The sequence below is a fragment of the Diorhabda sublineata genome, chromosome 8, assembly GCF_026230105.1.
Source record: "Diorhabda sublineata isolate icDioSubl1.1 chromosome 8, icDioSubl1.1, whole genome shotgun sequence".
NCBI classification, from domain to species: Eukaryota; Metazoa; Arthropoda; class Insecta; order Coleoptera; family Chrysomelidae; genus Diorhabda; species Diorhabda sublineata.
Window position 1 is genome coordinate 11206290 of NC_079481.1, and position 24723 is coordinate 11231012.

Genomic DNA, 24723 nt, shown 5'->3' on the forward strand with positions numbered 1-24723 from the left:
CCACTGTAATTTTTTGTAGTTAACATTTCTTGGAAATACACATTCCATCTTTCCAACAATTTAGTCTTCACCTTTTTAATATCGACTTATTTACTTTCTATGAAAATTAATTTCTCTCGCCCCGTTCCTCTATTCTCTCTAAATTCTTCTTGACGAAATTTTTCTATTTCCTCATTTACAAATCTTTAATTTCCTGTCTCTTCTTCGCTCAACATATTTTTTTTGTTATTTTTCTTTGCTTTTCGTACTGTCTTTTATCTTTATCGACACTCGTTTACAGCATTTTTTGTTCAATATGTTTCCTTTTTTCCATTTCCTTCTTAAATCCGTTCTCTATTTTGTTAGCGCTTCTCCAATTTCTTCTGAAGATTTTGCTTTCATTGTTTCATTTTCTATACATATTATTTTTAATAGCACTGTCCATGAAAAAAATGTGTAAAGTATATTGGACTTCCATATTTTGTGATATAGGCTAGTAGCTTTAAAAAACTTCAGAACTTTCTCAATATCTACGAATTCTTTGAGTGTTTCCATGAGAGTAAGTTCCAGATTAAATCGCCGGTCTATGGTAGAGTATTTTCTGCAGTCGATAAGAATTAGCTTGACAGACGCGCGTCTCTGCCTCTGAAAACAATGTAATTGTGAGTGTTGTGTAGTGGTGGTGGAAACAGTGTGTTCAGTACGTTTAATCCACATCTAAAATCATTGAAAATAGTCGAGATTCAATTCCATTTATTGATCAAGATGATTGTTTCAAGTATAGTTTACTTTCAGTCTCTGAAGACGATAACTTGGTTATCGAAACGCGCGTTAGACAGCGTAATTGTGAGTGTTGGTATAGTGGTAGTGTAAATAGTGTGTTCAGTATTTGGGGATGCTGTATAGTTAACCAGAGTGTGCGCCACACGTCAAAGGTAAAGCAATAATCAGTATTAAGGATTAAGTCGAAGAATTATTTATGAAGGAATTTTACAAATACTTTCTTGAAAAGCACGTCAAGAGAATCATCTTTATTATGAATGGTAATGGAGGTGTGGATTATAGAAATATTTTCGCTCAAATGTGGTGAAAAAAGCAGACGAATTGGGGAGGTCAAGAAAAGTTTTATAGTTGTTTATGGTAGACAAAATTATAAGATATTGTAGCAGTATATGAAAAGAGATAAGATTATCGTCTTACAGCTTCAGCATAGAATCGGAAGCGGAGGATACCAAAACAAAGGTGAAAAGCGATGTTGTTAACAGAAACATTTGGCTTCTTGAATATGATAATTCTAGTTGAGTTTTTCAAGTAGAGGGAATAGCCCAGCCCTATTATCTGTATGCATATGACCACTTTGGGACAAACAGAACACTCATAAATCATTTGATAGTACGGAGCACTTTTAAGATGATATTTACATAACTTCTTCTCGATTTTTGTTATTTTACATAATATATAATTTATCTTTGAGATTTATATGAATGATTGAGAGATAAATTGTAATAATAAAAAGAAAACTGACAATATAACAACCACGACGAAAGTGTTAACATTTTAATGCCAGTAAAGCGTTTACTAGTTTATTCAAAACGTGAGAAAATTATTCTTATTATAACTTTACTTCTTGTCCGAATTACGAATGCTGCTACTTAAGTTTTGAGATATGGCAACACTGATACGAATATTTCAAATCTGTCATTGTCATTATAAAGTTTGACATTTTTAATCGTGAGCTTCGCGGAGGTCTTCCAAAATCGGAAGTTGTGCCAAAAAACATCGATGTGGGTAAACTGATATTGCAAGATCATCATGTGACATACCGTCAGATTGAGGCATACTTGGGTAATAGTTTCATTCGCATCAATTCGATATTTCATGAATATTTTGATGCTAAAAAGTTTGCTCCCGTTGGATACCGCATAACTTGACAATCGCTCAAAAAAAAGCTCGTGTCGATTGATGTAACAAAAGTTGTTCGTGCATAAAGCAAATAGTCGACTGTTTCTTCATAATAACTTGACATCTCATCCCATTCTTTTAGAGCAACGTAGAACGGTCAATTCAGAATGATTTGTGCACTAGAAATGTTCGAAAAAATCGCATCATTCTTCATTATCCAATTATGAGTATTTGTCTATATCAAAACTTAAATAGCAGCCCCCGTATTATTTTTGAAACGTAAATATCATAACTTTGATTTGAAAACATGCCTATTTCATCAAATATTGATTCAAAATACCTTCCGGCCTTGAGAGATTCTTCAAACTCGAAGAGAACTTCCGGGGTAGCAGTTCAAATATATGTAAGTTGTAGGAGTTTGCATTAGAGAAACTTCAATAGATTCCGTTAAATAAAGGCTTAAACTCAGTATAACTTATGATATTTGAAGCGAATATAGTTGTAAATATCACCCGGTGTATTTGGTAGTATACGAGGTTTGTTCAAAACTTTGCCGACCTCTTGAAGATATTAGAACGTATTAAAATGATTTGCAATATATATATATATATATATATATATATATATATATATATATATATATATATATATATATATTAAAATAAAAGTAGTTATTGCACTCTATGGCCGACAGGTCGGCGTTGTGATCGACGAATGGAAAATAACTTGATTGGAGCATTGGAGATCAGAAGACACCCACTTGTCCATTTTAGGTTGTATGTTTCATGTCAAAATTTTCGTCTCCACCCTATCCACTATCATCCCTAGATAGCAGCGCCACCTATGGCTATTTCAAACTTAAAACTCGCTCTATAGAACTTGGTCTCAGTGTTAAAACCAGTATGTAACACCGTGGAATTAAAACAAGTTAATCTTCGATTTTACTACCATGAATTAGCTCAAACTATTGAGATTTATGGATCTCGGCAGCCATTTAATAGATTCCTTCTACCTTCAGATTTGTATGGAGAACCAGCATCAAAATAACAGTACTGTAATTAAACAAAATTAACGAATTGGTTTATGTATTTAATCTATCCAGAAATTACAAACAATTATTTTAAAGTTCCGAAGAGGTCTCCTAGAGGTCTAAGTGTGAGAAAATAAATCATTTCTATCAGTGATAGAATAGAAAAGCCTGTAAATAATCCGATGAGACCTCCGAAGTTAGAAATTAGATCTGAGAATCCATACAATTCGCGCCTTTCCTTTGTCTCGACGTTACTTTTCTTGAAATACATCAAGAGCGTTGAGTACTGATGACTGTAAAAGAAAGAAAATATCAATATAAATGATTAATCTGAAAATTTGATATCATTTTTTTTAGCTACAGTACAATTAACACATATGAGTTAGTGGTTTGTGGTACTAGAACTAGTCCAAATACCACGAGGAACATTCTCTCGAAGGTACAAATACTGGATTGCTACTGGGGCCATTAAATCCCGCCCAACAATTGAATGTTTAGATAAGGAATTATCAAAGAAAACCAGTTCCTAAATAACGAACAGCCCTGGGATATACCACAAGATGTTGCATCGAAAAGGTAAACTTACCTTCAGTTGCGTGCGTTTCGATAAACAAATTAACGTCTTCAGAGACTTGTTACACAAAGGACAAAATTTTTATCCATATGTGAAACTCCAGAGCACTTAAGCTGGGTGTGTATGGAATAGAAGACGAAGATCTTTGGCAATTAAAGAAATCTAGCATTCTAGAGTTTTTAAATGAAATGGGATCAATGGATTTGCTGTAAACAATTGGTCCTCCAGTATCCCAGGAGACACAATAGAATCGTAGTGTATACGAGACCCCAAATCCATAGATACATACAATGATGGTCAACGTGTGATAAGGCAGAAAATCTAATTTTTTCACATTCATAAGCAGATGCAGATCATTCCATTCCATTTGATTTATCCATGGATAAAATAATGGAAAATACAAAAGAATGGTAGACAGTATACTGGGTCCTTCACGACGAGCTGAATCGATATGCATATGGGAAACTACTACGACTAGTGTTCTGAAAATTTTCTTGCATGGGTTTTCCGAAATGTTCGTTTCAGCTAAAATAATTTCAGTTTTTCGAAACTTCCAGTTATACCGAAAGTGGACCCAAACTTCGTTATTTTAAACGGAATGCGATGATTATTATTAATTTTTTGAAATCTACGCGAAATTTCAATTTAACTTTCTGTAAAGCATATAAGGCATAGTATGCCTAAAGTCCACAATTTTTTAATTATTTCACAGTTTCCAAATTTTTGGACACATGCAGCCCTCTACTTATTATATTTCTAAGTTTAAGTGAATTAAATCTAATATTTTTGAGATTTGGACAAATAACACTTACAGCTTTCAAAATCTGTAAAAACCTTGACAAAAATTTATACAGGGTGTTCAGGAAATGGTGCCGAATTACGCTATCTAAGAACTTCGAAAACTTCGAAAACTTAATTTTTTCAAAGGGCAACCCCCATTTTTCTACTTTACCATTGGATGCTACGCTTCGAATTGAAAGTACTTCGTAAGTAAATTCATATATTTCAAATTAACGGTTTTTGTAGAAACTTGAAAAAACTTTTGGTCGCTCCAGACAACCGACAATTAAAAACCATGAAGATTTCAGTTTTTTCAAAAACCGTTGATTTGAGATATATGAATTTACCAACGAAGACCCCTTAATTTATAAGATTTATAAGACTTAATTTCTTTTAAATTTATTCTATACAGCTGGACACGTTTTAAATTTTTGTCCCATAAAAGATTCACTTTTTTCTCTCTATCCTCCATGCATTAAAATATGATATACTCACTGTTCGAAATCTAATTCTGCTTTAAGAGATTTGTTCATGATGTCGAAAAAAGCCGTGTTGTAAGATAATTCGGTGTCGTATGTTATTTCATTACAAGCAGGTTTGCAATTGCAACCAGTTTGTTGGTGAAGTCCTTCAGTTACTTCCAAATCCTCATTATTAAAAGAAAATAAATCTAAAATAGCAGAATATCCCAATTAATAATGTATTGAGATAAAAAAGGCCAGTTTTGTAATATGCAATCTCCCTCAATTTTCTGGATGACATTTCAACATCAACTTATTATTTCCAGATATTTTTATTGTTGCTTAAACTATGCCAGAAGCTATTGTTAAATCAAAAAATATTTTAGTATGGCTGAAATTTTTATGTGCTGTTATTTAAGTATCAAAATCCTAAAATTAATTTCCTAAACAATTCGATTTTTAAACCTTCAGCCAGACCGAATAATTGCATTAGAAGTGTAAAATTTTTTTGGATATTATCTTCTGTATGTGAATTTTTGAGACATCTGGTAAGATTCCGTTAAAATCTACTGCAGTATTTGATATCGAACTTAAACTAGATGTACTGGAAATATTTACTGTTGATGACAAATTAATTTCAGATAAATTAAGATATTTTATGATAGCTATAACAATTTTTGTGATATCTATCAGTATCATTAACTTCGGTAATCGCACACTATCATATACAGGGTGTCCCACGACGAGATAAAACTATCTAAAAAATTACTGTAACTTTGTTATTTTGAAGAGAACACCCAGTATAATAATACATTTTTGTATGTACAAAAAGTGGAAAGTGTCCCCGTTTCACTAATCGGAATATACAGGACGACGACGAGGTAAAACTACCTGTATATAAGATTTTTTTTTTCGAAAAATGCGTACTTCTCGAGTTATTAATTTTTTTGTAAAAAGTTTGACCGTTGCAGACCCTTATAAATTATTTTTTTACGAGAATACCCTTGAAGATATGAAAATGGTTTCTGTTCGGTTTCTTATAGAAAGGTCAGGCGTATTTGATTCTATGTTGAAAATTTTTTCATTTTATACAGGATGTATATAAAATATGTTCAAAATTTAACTTGATAAATATCATTTTTTTTTCATTTTTTTGAATAAAACTACCCGTTTTTTCTATTTTAATGCATTTAGGAGTAAAAATAAGGCAAACTCTCCAAGTAGAAGGAGGTTTCTTCATCATCTAAGTGTTATAATGCGTTAAAACCAAACCCAAGAAAATCGCAAAAAGATTTAAGAAAAAAATGTCGTTTTGGAGCTCTTGGCTAGCTTTCAAATTTTTGAGGGGAAACCGAGGGTTTTACGAACTTATTTAGAAAGAAAATTGAAGCTTGACAACTCAGCTACAAAATGTTTACTTCAATTTTCTCATTATTTTGTGAAAATGGCTGGTATTCAAAAACTTTTAAAAAAGTAACCAAACTTGTCAACTATGAAAAAATCAAACATTAGTAAAAGTAGTTTTTTTGCTATCACAGCGTGAATTCAATCAGTTCAATCAGTCTCATTTTGAAGGTAATCTTCTAATTGATGACCTCAAGCAAGGGTATACTGCTAGGTGTAGCAGAGTCAAAGACACGTGTGTTTTAAATTCACCCAGGCAACTAGCAAAAAACAATCCCGTTCGTGTTGTTTTTCAAGAAAATTTGAAGTCCGAATTGCAGGTGCAGTTGAAACGAGTGAAATTCACTTTTTTTCGCCCCGAAGTGTTAGGTTTTCGAAAAGATACAGCAGTTTCTTCTTCAGCCGGTGACGTAATTTCTCACAGATTCTACATGACAAGAAAACTTGTTGAAGTTTGACCGCATTTCACAAAAAAATGACAACTCTTAGGGAAAAATAACAGGGAACCTTTTTTAAGGAAATTTTTTTAATCTACATTTATGAATTTTCAAAATTCAAACAAAAATATATCGGTCAAAATTTTGATGTTAACTTTCACTTTATCCATAAAGAACTACCTAAATCTTGCTACATAACTAATTTTCGTGGGTCAGGAGCAGTGATCACTGGACAGCCAGATAGCTCGTGTGACATCAATGAGGTGTCTCTCAGCTCTTAAACTCTCAATACAAAAGTAAATCAAATATAAACCGGAATTTTCCTATAAAAAATTTTATTATCAAGATACAGAGATCAAATTAATAATAGCGAGAAATCGGGACTATAAAGAGGATGTTCATATTTCTTCGAGCTGTATGCTGTCGTTGTCGTTGTCCTGCAGCATGTGGTTACTATAATACTGACATTCACATTAGTTGTTCAAACAAACTTCCCGGCATGTGAATTTCTACTCAAAACTCAAAAATTTTGACACCCATCTGGATGAAATTTTGCTGTAACCAAGTCATTCATGAATTATTTACCCAGTATTACCTTCGCCGATGCTCAATCGAGTGTATTTGCGGGGGCGAACGATGCAAAGTACACTAAAAAGCGAAGTTACGCGGTTCCAGCTATATACCAGTGCAGCCACTTCAACGACATTAAATTTTTCGCGCGTCGATTCAACAATTCCGTTTTATATGTGAACCACCCTCGTAAATGGGAAATATGTTATATTTCGAGTGTATTTGCGAGGGTAAACGATGAAAAGTACACTAAAAGGCGAAGTTACGCGGTTCCAGCTATATACCAGTGCAGCCACTTCAACGACATTAAATTTTTCGCGCGTCGATTCAACAATTCCGTTTTATATGTGAACCACTCTCGTAAATGGGAAATTTGTTATATATCGAGTATATTTGCGGGGGCGAACGATGCAAAGTACACTAAAAAGCGAAGTTACGCGGTTCCAGCTAAATACCAGTGCAGCCACTTCAACGACATTAAATTTTTCGCGCGTCGATTCAACAATTTCGTTTTATATGTGAACCACCCTCGTAAATGGGAAATATGTTATATTTCGAGTGTATTTGCGGAGGCGAACGATGCAAAGTACACTAAAAAGCGAAGTTACGCGGTTCCAGCTATATACCAGTGCAGCCACTTCAACGACATTAAATTTTTCGCGCGTCGATTCAACAATTCCGTTTTATATGTGAACCACTCTCGTAAATGGGAAATTTGTTATATATCGAGTGTATTTGCGGGGGCGAACGATGCAAAGTACACTAAAAAGCGAAGTTACGCGGTTCCAGCTAAATACCAGTGCAGCCACTTCAACGACATTAAATTTTTCGCGCGTCGATTCAACAATTTCGTTTTATATGTGAACCACCCTCGTAAATGGGAAATATGTTATATTTCGAGTGTATTTGCGAGGGTAAACGATGAAAAGTACACTAAAAGGCGAAGTTACGCGGTTCCAGCTATATACCAGTGCAGCCACTTCAACGACATTAAATTTTTCGCGCGTCGATTTAACAATTCCGTTTTATATGTGAACCACCCTCGTAAATGGGAAATATGTTATATATCGAGTGTATTTGCGGGGGCGAACGATGCAAAGTACACTAAAAAGCGAAGTTACGCGGTTCCAGCTATATACCAGTGCAGCCACTTCAACGACATTAAATTTTTCGCGCGTCGATTCAACAATTCCGTTTTATATGTGAACCACCCTCGTAAATGGGAAATTTGTTATATATCGAGTGTACTTGCGGGGGCGAACGATGCAAAGTACACTAAAAAGCGAAGTTACGCGGTTCCAGCTATATACCAGTGCAGCCACTTCAACGACATTAAATTTTTCGCGCGTCGATTCAACAATTCCGTTTTATATGTGAACCACTCTCGTAAATGGGAAATTTGTTATATATCGAGTGTACTTGCGGGGGCGAACGATGCAAAGTACACTAAAAAGCGAAGTTACGCGGTTCCAGCTATATATCAGTGCAGCCACTTCAACGACATTAAATTTTTCGCGCGTCGATTCAACAATTCCGTTTTATATGTGAACCACCCTCGTAAATGGGAAATTTGTTATATATCGAGTGTACTTGCGGGGGCGAACGATGCAAAGTACACTAAAAAGCGAAGTTACGTGGTTCCAGCTATATACCAGTGCAGCCACTTCAACGACATTAAATTTTTCGCGCGTCGATTCAACAATTCCGTTTTATATGTGAACCACTCTCGTAAATGGGAAATTTGTTATATATCGAGTGTATTTGCGGGGGCGAACGATGCAAAGTACACTAAAAAGCGAAGTTACGCGGTTCCAGCTAAATACCAGTGCAGCCACTTCAACGACATTAAATTTTTCGCGCGTCGATTCAACAATTTCGTTTTATATGTGAACCACCCTCGTAAATGGGAAATATGTTATATTTCGAGTGTATTTGCGAGGGTAAACGATGAAAAGTACACTAAAAGGCGAAGTTACGCGGTTCCAGCTATATACCAGTGCAGCCACTTCAACGACATTAAATTTTTCGCGCGTCGATTCAACAATTCCGTTTTATATGTGAACCACCCTCGTAAATGGGAAATATGTTATATTTCGAGTGTATTTGCGAGGGTAAACGATGAAAAGTACACTAAAAGGCGAAGTTACGCGGTTCCAGCTATATACCAGTGCAGCCACTTCAACGACATTAAATTTTTCGCGCGTCGATTCAACAATTCCGTTTTATATGTGAACCACTCTCGTAAATGGGAAATTTGTTATATATCGAGTGTATTTGCGGGGGCGAACGATGCAAAGTACACTAAAAAGCGAAGTTACGCGGTTCCAGCTAAATACCAGTGCAGCCACTTCAACGACATTAAATTTTTCGCGCGTCGATTCAACAATTTCGTTTTATATGTGAACCACCCTCGTAAATGGGAAATATGTTATATTTCGAGTGTATTTGCGAGGGTAAACGATGAAAAGTACACTAAAAGGCGAAGTTACGCGGTTCCAGCTATATACCAGTGCAGCCACTTCAACGACATTAAATTTTTCGCGCGTCGATTTAACAATTCCGTTTTATATGTGAACCACCCTCGTAAATGGGAAATTTGTTATATATCGAGTGTACTTGCGGGGGCGAACGATGCAAAGTACACTAAAAAGCGAAGTTACGTGGTTCCAGCTATATACCAGTGCAGCCACTTCAACGACATTAAATTTTTCGCGCGTCGATTCAACAATTTCGTTTTATATGTGAACCACCCTCGTAAATGGGAAATATGTTATATTTCGAGTGTATTTGCGAGGGTAAACGATGAAAAGTACACTAAAAGGCGAAGTTACGCGGTTCCAGCTATATACCAGTGCAGCCACTTCAACGACATTAAATTTTTCGCGCGTCGATTCAACAATTCCGTTTTATATGTGAACCACCCTCGTAAATGGGAAATATGTTATATTTCGAGTGTATTTGCGAGGGTAAACGATGAAAAGTACACTAAAAGGCGAAGTTACGCGGTTCCAGCTATATACCAGTGCAGCCACTTCAACGACATTAAATTTTTCGCGCGTCGATTCAACAATTCCGTTTTATATGTGAACCACTCTCGTAAATGGGAAATTTGTTATATATCGAGTGTATTTGCGGGGGCGAACGATGCAAAGTACACTAAAAAGCGAAGTTACGCGGTTCCAGCTAAATACCAGTGCAGCCACTTCAACGACATTAAATTTTTCGCGCGTCGATTCAACAATTTCGTTTTATATGTGAACCACCCTCGTAAATGGGAAATATGTTATATTTCGAGTGTATTTGCGAGGGTAAACGATGAAAAGTACACTAAAAGGCGAAGTTACGCGGTTCCAGCTATATACCAGTGCAGCCACTTCAACGACATTAAATTTTTCGCGCGTCGATTTAACAATTCCGTTTTATATGTGAACCACCCTCGTAAATGGGAAATATGTTATATATCGAGTGTATTTGCGGAGGCGAACGATGCAAAGTACACTAAAAAGCGAAGTTACGCGGTTCCAGCTATATACCAGTGCAGCCACTTCAACGACATTAAATTTTTCGCGCGTCGATTCAACAATTCCGTTTTATATGTGAACCACCCTCGTAAATGGGAAATTTGTTATATATCGAGTGTACTTGCGGGGGCGAACGATGCAAAGTACACTAAAAAGTGAAGTTACGTGGTTCCAGCTATATACCAGTGCAGCCACTTCAACGACATTAAATTTTTCGCGCGTCGATTCAACAATTCCGTTTTATATGTGAACCACTCTCGTAAATGGGAAATTTGTTATATATCGAGTGTATTTGCGGGGGCGAACGATGCAAAGTACACTAAAAAGCGAAGTTACGCGGTTCCAGCTATATACCAGTGCAGCCACTTCAACGACATTAAATTTTTCGGGCGTCGATTCAACAATTCCGTTTTATATGTGAACCACTCTCGTAAATGGGAAATTTGTTATATATCGAGTGTATTTGCGGAGGCGAACGATGCGAAGTACACTAAAAAGCGAAGTTACGTGGTCCCAGCTGTATACCAGTGCAGCCACTTCAACAACATTAAATTTTTCGCGCGTCGATTCAACAATTCCGTTTTATATGTGAACCACCCTCGTAAATGGGAAATATGTTATATATCGAGTGTACTTGCGGGGGCGAACGATGCAAAGTACACTAAAAAGCGAAGTTACGCGGTCCCAGCTGTATACCAGTGCAGCCACTTTAACGACATTAAATTTTTCGCGCGTTAATTCAACAATTGTGGTTGATGTGTGAACCACCCTCATAAATGGGAAATATGTTATATATCGAGTGTATTTATGGGTTGCCATTTTGACTAACTTTTTATGGAGAATTGTGAATATGATATAACTCACCTTCAGCTCTTTCTATACAGTATTGCTCTTGTAAAAGACACAACGGTGTACCTTGTTCTTCTGAAATAATATTGACGTATTAAATAGTTTCTAGATTAAATATTTCTGTGCAAAATACTGGCACTAACAAAAAATTTCGAAAAAAATTCGTTGCTTCCAATTTAATTCTAAATAACTTAGAATCTAATTGCTATAAAACAGATTTTATAAGGTGCGCAGAATATTGAAATTTCGACCATTTATAAAACAATCAGTGAAGGTGAATATCATGTTTCAACCTTCCAAAAAGGTTGGACTAATCCCCACTCAAATAGTCAAGTGCAAAGGACAAATTAGGAACATCAACTAGAAAATTGACTCGTCGATTCAGGTTTTCCATACGACCCTTAATCGAGAACTTAAGAAAAATGGAACAAAATATCGGTAAATGAAGAAATATCCAAAATAAACTGCATTCCAAACTCTTATCTCTAGTTTGGGAGGGATGATGCGCATATTTGTACAGCAGATATCTTCTTAAATTGGTTGATTTTATCAATACACATCATTCCAATGACGAAATAATATTTGGACAGGATCTAGTCTCTTGTCACTAAGCCAGAATAACCAGAAAGTTATTGGAAGCTCTCGACAACCTTTCTGTATCGAAAGAAGTTGATGATTCCAAACTTTCCTCTTGATGGCTCTATTGAAAAGTGTTTTTCAACCCCTAGCTTTATTTGCAATTTGTCTTGAAGGAGAATTACACAGTGGCAATTTCCCTCACGTTTGATTAAGGGATGAAACGCCTTTTAAACTTTCTCTGGGTGGGAGGTCTCAATAGTGGTTAAGGATGGGTTTCCATGCAATCAGAAGTGAGATATTCCTTCCTTAACTGACTTAATTTAGAGGTCACAAGCTATAGCGCTGTTCGGTACATACCAAAAAGCATTTACAATAATTCTGAGTATTTTTGATTGAAATCTTTCTAGAATTGCTATACTTGAAATGGATGCATTGTCCTATAGTTGAATACCATAGCTTTAGATGGATTTTAGTGTAACTTTCAATATTAGCAGCTGGTTGCCGATTGTTAGTTGAGATTTTCGATCTATTGACCAGTACAGTTTGCTGAGTTTTAGACATAATTGATTTCTCTTGGTTATTATGTGTGTGCTCCAGGTTAGTCGTCGATCCAGATGATTTCCAAGGTATTTCGCACTTTCTTTTTGTTGCAGAAGATGCCTGTTTATTTTCCAAGTCTTACGTCACAATAAAATGGCGTCCAAGTTTATCTGCATAGCTGGGTCCTGGTGGTTACCTTGTTATTTGTGGCAATATCAGCTGTGTAAGATAGAGGATCAGGCCAAGTGCATTTCCTTGTGGAACTCCTGACATAAATGGCGGTATAGTGGTGATGTATCTTGGATTTTGACTTGAAAATGTCTGTTATGCAGATTTTTTCCTATTTTGTATGGTAATTCGGCACTAATTGCAGCAACGGCTTCGACTTAAAATATTTCAATTCACGAACTACGTGCAATTTGAAAAATGATCCTTAAGGTATAATTTTAATTATGTTTTTCGTCTTTTATATGTGCTAAATTGTTAACATTCAAAATTGCCCTACAAATTTTTTCCGAAAACTTTTGTAACATACGTTATTATTAATACCACTTAAGAAATTATTGAAACAGAAATAATAACAATAAAAATACTTGTCGAAAATACACAAATTTCTCATTAAGAATTAATTGTAGTGGACAATAAGCTACACGATGCTTACTTGGCATGTGAATCCCAACGCAGCCGCACTGAATCAACGTATAATTGGATTTACATTCTAATAAACAATTTTCTTGAGAATATTTATGGAAAAATTTCAATTTTTTCTCAGACTCGAAGTAACAATCACGCGCTGTAACTTGAAAACGTCTTACACTAGATGAAGTTTGTATTATACGTGGGGTAATCACAGCTAACACTCTATTGGACAGAGGTACTGATATATGGTTGTCAGCGACATCTGGTAGATTCGAAGGTGAATGTACTGTTACCTACAATAATTCAGTTGAATATAACAATGATTTAATTCAGTAATAGCAACATTTAAAAATGAATGAATAAATAATTTCTTATCAAAAATAAAATATCATGTGATAAGTATGCAAAAACAAGCAATTTTCATATAAAATCAGTCTGCTTCGTTATTGACGCCTGTGGTGGTGAAATTTATGATAAGTACTTAAATCCGATTGTAGGTGAAAACGCGGATCATGTCTTTCTTGAAGTTCTGGTACTGACATGAGCTGGATCAATTCGTAATACCTGAAACTTTGGGTTTACCTCTGAAACTCTAAAATGGGCTACAATCACAATTTTCTTCACAAAAGTCCTCCAGGTCGAAAGGACACGAAATGTGAAGCAGGGCGTGTCACAACTGACACACAGTGCGAGGAACACTGACACAAAGACAATGAAGTAGAAAATCATCAAAGGATAACTTATCCTGAACCTCTTATCAACCAGCATCGATTGGGGGTACAGGGAGTAAAAAAATAACAAGAATACAGAGCAAAATACAGATTCACAGGAGATATGAGTGTTGGGGGTTTTACTATATGCGAGCTGCACAGTTTACCAGTACTAGCTGGTAGAACTTTCCCTTCCGCACTTACGAAAAGAAAAAAAAAGGTTTTTGGTGACAGAATTAATAGTTGTAAAAAACAACGCTATCGTGTTCTAGGGGTTAAAGAAAAGTTTTGTGCATAAAATTCAACATTTTTTATCCATGCGCTATTTTTTAAAACAATAAAAACACCAAAAAATCGGTACAAATTTTGTTTTTGGCGTTTTGCGCTGAACCTACGCAAGACTTGTCTTTGTTACTATGGGCAATATCGTAGAGAATTGAAATATCTTCAAAATAAGCTTTTATAAATCAAATTTCGATAATTTGTTGCTTAGATAATTTAATGTAATAAAAGAGAAAATTTTCGATTTTTTAAATTGTTTATAATTTGTTCAATTTTAAATATAAACGTTTCTTATTCACTGACAACCGAGATCTCTATGTATTTAATCAATGTTTTAAAGAGAGGCCTTGTGACCCCAATAGTTCTTGCAAAATGGCAATTGAACCATAGGAGATCCTTATTTTCAAATGGCCATTCTAGCTCACCGGATGGTCCTATTATCATCATTTAAAAAGTCGTGTTGGAAAGAAGGAGAGTTGAATTAAAAATCCCTCATCTCAGTTTTTTGAATTTTTTTTGACCTCAAAAAAGTGTTCAAAAAGGGGTAAAAAAATTTATAAACAATTTATTGTTTTTTAAACATTTTATAAAAATATCAAAATACCAATGTCATAATCGGAAAGCTGGCAGTTTAATTTGGGGTGAAGTTAGACATTTTTCTTTTAAATTCACTGAGGCTTTGTTTTTCAATATTAAGGAATGTTTTTTACGTCATTTTGTAGGGGAAACTTGAAATTTTTATAAATAAAAGTTTGAATAATGTGCATTTGGTAGCAGTATAAATGACACTGTTTTTCTCCGCTGCTCCGCATTCAAAAATGCTCCGACAGATTTCAAATTTGCGGAGCGCTGAAAAATATTAATTATCTCAGTAACTATTGAGCCGATTTTGTTTTTTTTAACTGGGCTAACTCGTTCAACTAAAATTAACTGTCAAATTAGTTTTTTGCTAAAATTAATAATTTTCACAGAATTTTCCCCTTTATGAATTTTGCAATTTTCTGTAAGATTTATTTATCAACTGAGAAAAAAGTTATTCATACTGGCATAAAATACTTTGCATTTTTATTTGTACCCTAATACCGTGAAACAATAATTTTTCAGCTTCAATCTCAATACAACGTATAATATAAATGAATAATTAATTTTAATTATTAAATAAATAAAATTATTGAAGCTGTCATAATATTTTTTTGTTTCTATGCAATCATTTTTCTTCAAATAAATCTTTACACTAAACAACGTCGCTTGAGCCTCACAACTTCATCATCATCTACTATATTATTGTGATTTAATTCAGTCTCATTTATATTGAGGACATCATTAAAAATATTTTCGTCATCATTAACGTCTACTAGATCATCTATACTAATAAAGCAATAAATTGTTTATACATTTTTTTACCTCTTTTTGAGGTCAAAAAAATCCGAAAAACTGGGATTTTTAATTCAACTCTTCTTCTTTCTAACGAGTCGTTCCAAATGATGATAGAACCATCTGGTGAACAAGAATGGCTCTTCGAAAAAAAGGGCCTCCTATGGTTAAATTGCCATTTTGCAAAAACTATTGAGGACACAGGGCCCATCTTTAGAGCATTGGTTAAGTACATCGAGATCTCGTTTTTCAGTGAATCAAAAACCTTTATATTTAAAATTGAACAAATTATAAACAATTTAAAAAATTAAAAATTTTCTCCTTACGGTTGAATTATCTAAGCAACAAATTATCGAAATTTAATTTATAAAAGCAAATTTCGAAGATTTTTCAATTCTCTATAATATTGCTTATAGTGACCAAGACGAGTCTTGCTTAGGTTCAGCGCAAAACGCAAAAAAAACAAAATTTGTACCGATTTTTTGGTGTTTTAATTGTTCAAAGAAATAACGCTTAGAAAAAAATTTTTAAATTTTATGCACATAACTTTTATTCAACCCCTAGAACACGATGGCGTTGTTTTTTATTTTCTACTATTAATTTTGTCACGTAATTTCGTGAATGCCCTAGCTCAATCAGGAAAAAACCTATACGAGGACTGTTTGAAAATATTCTCACTATTTGCGCGTGCCTTGAGAGTTTCTCACTAAAAATTGGGCAATTTTTAACGTCTATTTTGAAGTTTCTAAAGATTATCCTGAAAACGGAAAAATGGTGTATCGGCATAGCTGAAATTCACTAAATGCACTTCGAATTGGTTGACCAACAACCTCATACACTAGATTCGAGTCATAGCGACTTTTTCCTGTTTCCTCACCTTACAGTTTCACTTACAGCAGACAGTTTTATCATACAAGGATATTATTGCATTCGAAAATGTCTATTTTGGAGAGAAAAATGGCAACTATCATTTGAAAGGTGAAAAAGAAGACGTTGAAAAATTTTTGAAATAAAAGTCGCTTTAAATTTTGATCATGAAATATTTGAAACTTGTAGTCTTATAGCAAGCAATAATAATTTTATGAGATCATCCTGGAATGAATGAATTTTTGAGAACAGTATTTAGGGGAGAGGAAAAGTTCTGATTTTGTGTACCATAATATACAGAGTGAGCCATAGAAAACAGTTAACTCCAATATTTAACATTATCCATTAGCTTTAGAAGAAAAGCTGGAATAAATTTTTAATTCTAAGGCAGACACATTTTAATGTTTATTGTCAATCTAAAACTTGAAAATAAATGGTTGAATAAAATAGAAAGCAGAATTTTTTCTATGAGAACTTACTCGATATCCAGATTCGTCTTGAGCACATTCAAATTCTTTATTAGATATGTGTACTTTGAATATCAAATATAAAGCGTTTTTCGCTCCAGTTCGTAGTGCTCTTTGCGGGTAGGTTTTTACTGCTTTTGTCGAATAACCATTTTCCATATTCCAATTTTCTGTTTTTGGTGATTTGTGAAAATCTTTCAGAGGATTACTGAAGCAATAATATTTCATTTAATTTGATTTAATCGAAAAAACAATACAATTTAACTATAATTCCATATAATATGACCAATTGAATGTAATTGGTAAATATTTCTATGAAATTCTGCCTAAATTAACTTCCATGTTTACTAGATTTGCTATTTCTTTAATGTCTTCATCATCGTTTATTACAAATGATGTGAATAGGATGAGAAAATAAAAATGATTGTTTAATCTGAACAAATTAAAAAAAATTAAATGAAAAAGATAACGATGAAATGTATGAAGTAATAGAAAGACTATATGATAAAATCAATGCACAAATAGGTACAGAAGACTGTAACGAAGAGATTGCTGACTAATGTATGATACATGAAAAGATTAACAATAATTAGCATAGAAGTTTTTTTATAATGACTGGATAATCCCAAGCCGAAATAGATAAAACCAAATAGTCCATCTATCAATAACCAAATAGAAAGGATCAAAAATCCATGATGTGATTGCAGTCGTAGACCATTTTTTCGCAGTATCAACAGTAAAACAAAAGTATTGAAAAAAAAGTATATGAATATAAGAAGAAAGGGGAATGTTCTGAAATTTTAAAAATAGGTAGCTAGAAAAAAAAGCGATTAAGAGAATCAATGGGCAAAAACAAAAAGTGTGTTAATGCAGCTCCACGATAAAACTGAGCGAAGAAAAAAATAGAAAGAAAGTGATTTATGGGACGAGCAAAGACAACTCAGAAAATAATGCAGACGAAGATTCAGGAGAAGTAGATGAAAAAGAAAACGGAAGACAAAACACACACAAGTTCACAATAAAATAAGAATGTGAAAAATACAAAAAGTGCAAACCTAAACATTATAAAGTGTAAAAAAGGGAAGATGACAAAAAATGACGAACAAGCTGAAGTACAGGATGAAAAGTACGAACAAGAGAGAAAGAGGAATATGTATAAACTGTAAGAAAAGTCGAGTAAAAGTATCAGAGCGACAGAAGACATAGCAAATGATGGGCAAAGATAGAAAGTGTGTTATTAATGCAGCTTCACGTAAAAAGCTGAGCAAAAGAAAAAAGCAGAAATTGTGAAAAGAGCAATGTCAACTGAGAAAAGAATGCAGAAGAAGATTAAGAAAAATTAGATAAGAACGGATAGATGAAAATAAATGAGATAGAAAAACAAAACACAAAACAATTTCACAATAAAATAAGAATGTCAAAAATACAAAAAGTGTAAAACCGAACATTGTAGAGTGTAAAAAAAGGAATATAGCAAAAAATGAGGAACAAACTAACGTGCAGGATGAAAAGTACCAACAAGACAGAGAGCAATATGTAGAGACAGTAAAAAAAGTCGAGTAAAAGTATCAGAGCGACAGAAGACATAGCAGATGATGGACAAAGATAGAAAGTGTATTATTAATGCAGCTTCACATAAAGAGTTGAGCAAAAAAAGCAGATATGTCAACTGAAAAAGAATGCAGAAGAAGATTAAGTAGAAGTAGTTAAGAACGGATAGATTAATATGAATTATATAGAAAAAGAAAACACGAAACAATTTCACAATAAAATGAGAATATGAATAGTGCAAAACTAAACATGGTAAAGTGTAAAAAAGAAAAGGTAGAAAAGAATGAGAACCAAGCTGAAAAGTGCTAGATGAAGAGTACTAATAAGAAGAGGGGAAAAAATAATAAAGTATAAACAACGGAGGAGATCGAGGTCATATAAATAAAGGTGAGAAATGGAAAAGAACGAGGACTGTATCAAATAAGTGCAGAATTTTTAAAATGCAGAGAAAAATTGCATGAAGAGTTTTGTCAGCTGTTGAAGAGAATACGGAGAGAGAAAATACTGTTAAAAACTGCATACAATCTACTAACAACAATTTTCACATAACAGATTAAATGTAGTATGCAGAGAACAAATAAACTATAAAATATTATAAATAAACAATATTTTATTAGATTCATAACGGGCCTGTGACACAATCACAAAGCTAAGTAGATATTTGAAATATATAAGAATTCGCAATAGGAAATCTCTGTGCAAAAAACAAGAAAAAAAATAACATAGAATATTAATTACAACAGACTGCTACAAGATGTAAAGTAGTCCTAAACTAATCAATCATTTTGATATGAGTAATCAAAGTTGTACTACTCTAAAATGAAGCACCAGAGTCAAGTAAATGATTCAGGACCATGCAAAACGCTGAATAGATAGTTAATGAAGTATTTAATCACAAAAAATTGAACTGCTTCCACCTAAGCATCGTGCTGCATCACGCCACCACTAGGCGTTGAATGTGACGCGATTTTTAACTTCCAGAGGGATTCTATAGCTACTATATTCGCTGAGTTTAGAGCACTGCATTTTTTTTCTGCACTAAAATAAAGAAAGTCATGAAAAGGACCGAAATATTATTGCGTGTTTTCACCGAATGATTTTGTACTTAATAAATTTTCATAGCATCAGTCTCATTCCTCACTTGTCAGATTTGTAAACAAAAGTTTGTGAAAACCAACATAACAAACATACTAGTGAAGAGAACCACAATAAATAACAATTTATAAGTAATAGTAATACATAGTATAGGAGTCAAAATTAAACCAGTATGCACAAATATTATTATTAAAAGTCGTTTACAGAATAGAAGGCACAATTATTGCGAAATGCGGGAAAATATTATATCGACTTTATTTCAATTGGCAAATAATTGTGTATTTTTTTAATTGTAAAATATTGAGCCTTTAACTAATTTTGAATGTTGAGTAGGTATGTAAAGGTCGTGCTACGCGTTTTTAACCGAGCAACAACCTCGTTGATCACCAGAAGAAACAAAATACGGCCTAGTACTGAGCCTTGCGGCACTCCACAGTCTATTGGTTGTATCAACCCTTACAAGTTAACTTCTGTTGGCAAAATATGACTTAAACCACACAAGAGGTGTTCCCCCAAAACTATAGTACTGCAAATATGATGATGAACACAATCGAAAGCCTTAGAAAAATCACCAAAAGTTATTGCAGTTGATTAATGGCTGATTTTTGCATTAACTTTTATATCTAGTAGAAAGCTGTTGTTAAAACTTACTCAGTAATGTTACGAAAAATGTCATTCCTATCCAAAATATTGAACGAATAACAAATCCCTTCTTCTGTCAAAATTGGTGTAAACATCTGAGTACAATTAATTTCTACGCCCTGATATTGGCAATAATAGAAAATATCAACTCTGCTCTAAAAAATAAGAAACTATGATATTATTTGCTTCATTTCGTAAAATTTTAGCTACAGCCCGCCCATCAAAAATTAATTATATTATACTGGACAGTACAGAAATTACCGGAAGATTGTAATTTATTTGATAAATAAAAATTTCTTCCTTCGAAGACACCAAGAATTTGAGTCTTCAAAAACACGTAAAAAGAAACCCCCAAAAAAATATTCAACCGTTAAATCGAGCAAATTAGACAACCATTTTAAAAGAGGTCTATAGCCCGGAAATTATACCCTTAGATTGTAATTTATAGGTCCACTTTCCTGGAAACACATTTTTTCCCTCCAAATCCTTAAATTGTTGTTAGAGAAGATTGTTGATAATGACTCTGTAGCACTGGATTATTTAATCGTTGACCAATGACATTTTCAATAAAAACAAGACCCTTCGGCTGTAATTAATCGTTAAATAACTATAACTCAACCTTATCTTTTAAATTGTGCTTATTCCAGGTTTTATTATCTTCATCTCCTTTTCTCATCCATAATAGATCTAATCGACTGTCATTCGACATATAAGTTGGTTTCATTGATTTTACTCAGTAGTACTCATTCGTTAATGTCATCTACGTCACATGATCATCTGATGCTTTCACTTCTTTCGCCCGAGATCTACCAAAAAGATTTCATTTCTGTGGTCTCCAAGAATTGCTTCATTTTTGATGTTTCTGGCCTTGCTTCTGATGTAAAGGTCATCATAAGTCTAATTGTTGCTTTGTTTCTTAGGTTAGGCATTTCGAAGACATCCCGCGACCTTATTTGCTCCAGCTACTCTGTCTGCTTTGCTCCTGGGTGGACTGAGTAACCCAATGGCACAGTTGCAGGTCCTAGCCCAGGAAAAAAAAGAATCTTGGAAGGGCAAGTTACAGTTGAGGTACTTATAGCATGTTTTATTATCTTTTTCTCCATTTTTCTTCCATAATAGATGTAATCGACTTATAAGTTGGCTCCATTGATTTTACTCAGTAGTACTCATTCGTTAATATCATCTACGTCACATGATCCTCTGATGCTTTCACTTCTTTCACCCGAGATCCACTAGAGAGTTTTCATTTCTGTGGTCTCCAAGAATTGCTTCGTTTTTGATGTTTCTGGCCTTGCTTCTGATGAAAAGGTCATCATAAGTCTAATTGTTGCTTTGTTTCTTAGGTTAGGCGTTTCGAAGACATCCCGCGACCTTATTTGCTCTAGCTACTCTGTCTGCTTTGCTCCTGGGTGGACTGAGTAACCCAATAGCATTGCTACAAATCCTAACCCAGGAAAAAAAATGTTGAAAGGGCAAGTTACTGTTGAGGTGCTGATAGAAGATTTTATTTTGTTTCCAATAAATCTAGTATAAAAAAAGACATTACATGCCTGAATAATGGTATTTACCATCATTCTTAGTAGACCTACCAGCGCTAGGTACCTCTTGACACTACTATCCAAAATCAGACTAAATCGAATGGAAGATCGTTAAACATGATTCTGTAATCATTTGGCACATGGGATTTTCCTGCAGATATAATGGTTTACTAGTATTTTTACCCAGAATTTCAGTACCCCAAATATTAATTATTTCCGTTGAGAAGTTTTCCTTTTAGTGTTTAAGGTACATGATAGCTTGAAAGCAGTCAACGGCTAGTAGCTACTAAAAGCCCAAATTCGTCGCAAGTTGTATGGTTAATACTCCAGAATCCTCACCAACTTTTTGGCACAATATCCGACCTGACAATCCTAATTGGTCTTCTATCAGCTCCTCATAACGATTCCAACATGGCTTCTACAATCTAAAGCATCTTTGGTAAATGTCTAAATTTGACCCGTTCTTTGACCTTCTCTATACCAACATGATAAGTTCTTTTGATGTATTATGAAAAGAAACAAGTCGAAGAGAACGCAAACCAAACAAGTTATCTACTTGGAGTGACGCAGTGTTGCCAGCTTACAAAAAAAGATATCATTTATTTCGTATGGGTTTTATCTGTACGTTACCTTAAGAAGGAAATCATAAAAATCGTTATCATCGGCCACATCTGTTGAATTATTGGGATAAAAATCGCAAATGGTCGAGGCCAAATTCACTTTCTTCTCTCTACAATAAAAATATATTTAAAAATGTTGATACGGTGAGTGCAAGACGTCAAATATCAAGAGACAAAAAACTGACTGAAAAAATAGCAAAACTAGAAATAAGAAGGGAAAATTTCATTCTGGATTCTGGGTGTCTAATAAGTTATGTCGATTTTAAAATGGAGAGGAAATTTCGAAGAAGAATTCAATATAGAAAATGGTAGAAACGAAAATGCGCTCGAAGAAAAAGCAAATAAAGAGAACCTTAAAAATTAGCTTGAAGCATAAAGAAAAGCTATTATATCACCCATTAACAAAAAGAAAGACAAAACATTGTAAGAAAATCATAGAGGAATAGCCTTACTAGACATCACATACAAAATATTCGCATCAATTTTGAAAAGAAGATTCGAAATATATGCAAAAAATTGCTAGGAGAGTACCAAGGAGGGTTTAGAAAAGACAGAGGAACATCCGACTAAGGATTAAGACAAGGCGACTTTCTATCAACGATAATCCAGCTTTGAAAGACATAATAAGAAGAACCAGTATAATTTGAAAGGGGAAATATTTAACAGAAGACATAAATGTTCAGCTTATGACGATGATGTGACCGTTGATAGAAAAAAAAACAGAAGAATCTTAAAGAAACCACAAAACAACTAACAATAACAGCAGAAGATATAGGTCTACACAATTTCAATGTACATGAACATGATGGGACGTTAATAGATTTCGAGGAAGTGAAGAATTTCATGTAAACTAAGCTAATCGAGCTAATAATTACCAAAAGTCACAGCTGTGCAGGCACTCTTAGAAGAAGATCAACATCGAAATAGATATCCAGATCTACGAAAATTCGAATTTATAAAACAATTTTGAGACCCGCCCTGACACCTGGGTAATTACGAATAAAACCAAACAGAAATTGGAAACCTAAGAGAAAATCAAACTATGAAATTAACACACTTTTCATAGAGTCACCAATCAGAGCGTTTATAAAGACAAGAAGGTTGTCTAAGTCACTTAGAACAAACGGACAAAGACAGACTCTTGAAATTAGTTGCATGGAAGATACCACAGGGCAAAAGTAAAGAAGTAGACCAAAAAAACAGTGGAGGAACGTAGTAGAAAAAGACCTTAGAGAGAAAAACATTTTTTTCTTCACTGGATGAACTATTAGGGTTAACTATAGGGTTGAATTTGAGCAAGAACTATACAACGAACATCAGGAATTTGGTTATGAATCAAAAACTGATAATCTTTCTTCTCTATTTCTGAAGATACAAAGTCATATAGGTAGCTAGTCATCGATATAAAAAAATAGCCATAAAGCCGATTTTTTCAAAGCATTCCTCAATTAAAATACGACTCGAGTTTTATAAAAACCCTCTATTAATGTGTGCATGCGTATCTGTCAGATATGTCACAACACAAAGTCAATATTTTCACTTTATAGGATATTTAATAAAATAAAAATTCACTTACTCGTCAATTGATACCGGTAATTGGTTGTACTTTCTTTGGAAATATTCTGTAAAATTTAAATAAGATTGAGATATTTTTGCCCTTGGACAAACAGTAATAGCAGGAAATGGTAGTTTTTGAAGTTGAGTTTCTTTCATGGAAAACGTCACAATCAATGGGTAATTGATATACTTATAAATGATTTGATATATCATCGTTCCGCATAAACAAATCGAAATAAATATGAAAATTACCCACCATACTCTGGAAAAAAATATCCATTAGTTAAATAACTTAATTCACAATTTTGAAAAACTATTTATTAACATAATATATAAATAAATAAATTAGTTTCAATAATCTGATTACTGTTATGGTTGGATGTCAAAACTATTAAGAAACTCTATGCGTGTATATGCTACCTTAAATACTAATTATGTCTAAGGGACATATGGAATCGCTTGAGTAAGACGTTGATCCCCGTTAGAGGACGGTCAGCTTACAATAAATCTTAACGAATATTATTCTTCAATGGAGCATAAAATAAAAGACATATTATATAACTTGATATATGGTTAACAGATCTTAAAAGGTTCCCATCAGAAGTCGCAAGAAAATTAGAAAAATCTATCGATAAGTTTTAAACTAGAGACGATAGAAATCTTGAAGATCGGGGATCATTACCTTTTTAAATGGTTTTAAACTCAATTTGACAACCAACAAATATTTAATGTCAGTCATATAATATCTAATGATA

At 33.8% G+C, this 24723-nt stretch overlaps 1 protein-coding gene across 4 annotated transcripts in view; it reads right to left on the minus strand.

Moving 5' to 3' along the window:
• Positions 1-2949: 2949 nt before the first annotated feature.
• The window catches only part of LOC130448084 (pickpocket protein 28-like), a 45785-nt gene continuing 24011 nt past the window's right edge, over positions 2950-24723 (minus strand). Inside the window, exons 3-10 of one of the 4 annotated variants that reach the window (XM_056785277.1) lie at positions 23988-24230; positions 22422-22521; positions 20263-20408; positions 16978-17173; positions 13288-13558; positions 11523-11582; positions 4761-4935; positions 2950-3204 (exon numbers count right to left, since the gene is read on the minus strand). In XM_056785277.1, the coding sequence (XP_056641255.1) occupies positions 2997-3204; positions 4761-4935; positions 11523-11582; positions 13288-13558; positions 16978-17173; positions 20263-20408; positions 22422-22521; positions 23988-24230 (1399 nt within the window). In that variant the 3' untranslated portion in view covers positions 2950-2996. The remainder of the gene's footprint in view (positions 3205-4760; positions 4936-11522; positions 11583-13287; positions 13559-16977; positions 17174-20262; positions 20409-22421; positions 22522-23987; positions 24231-24723) is intronic. The other 3 variants (XM_056785276.1, XM_056785278.1, XM_056785274.1) reach the window with 3 other exon arrangements.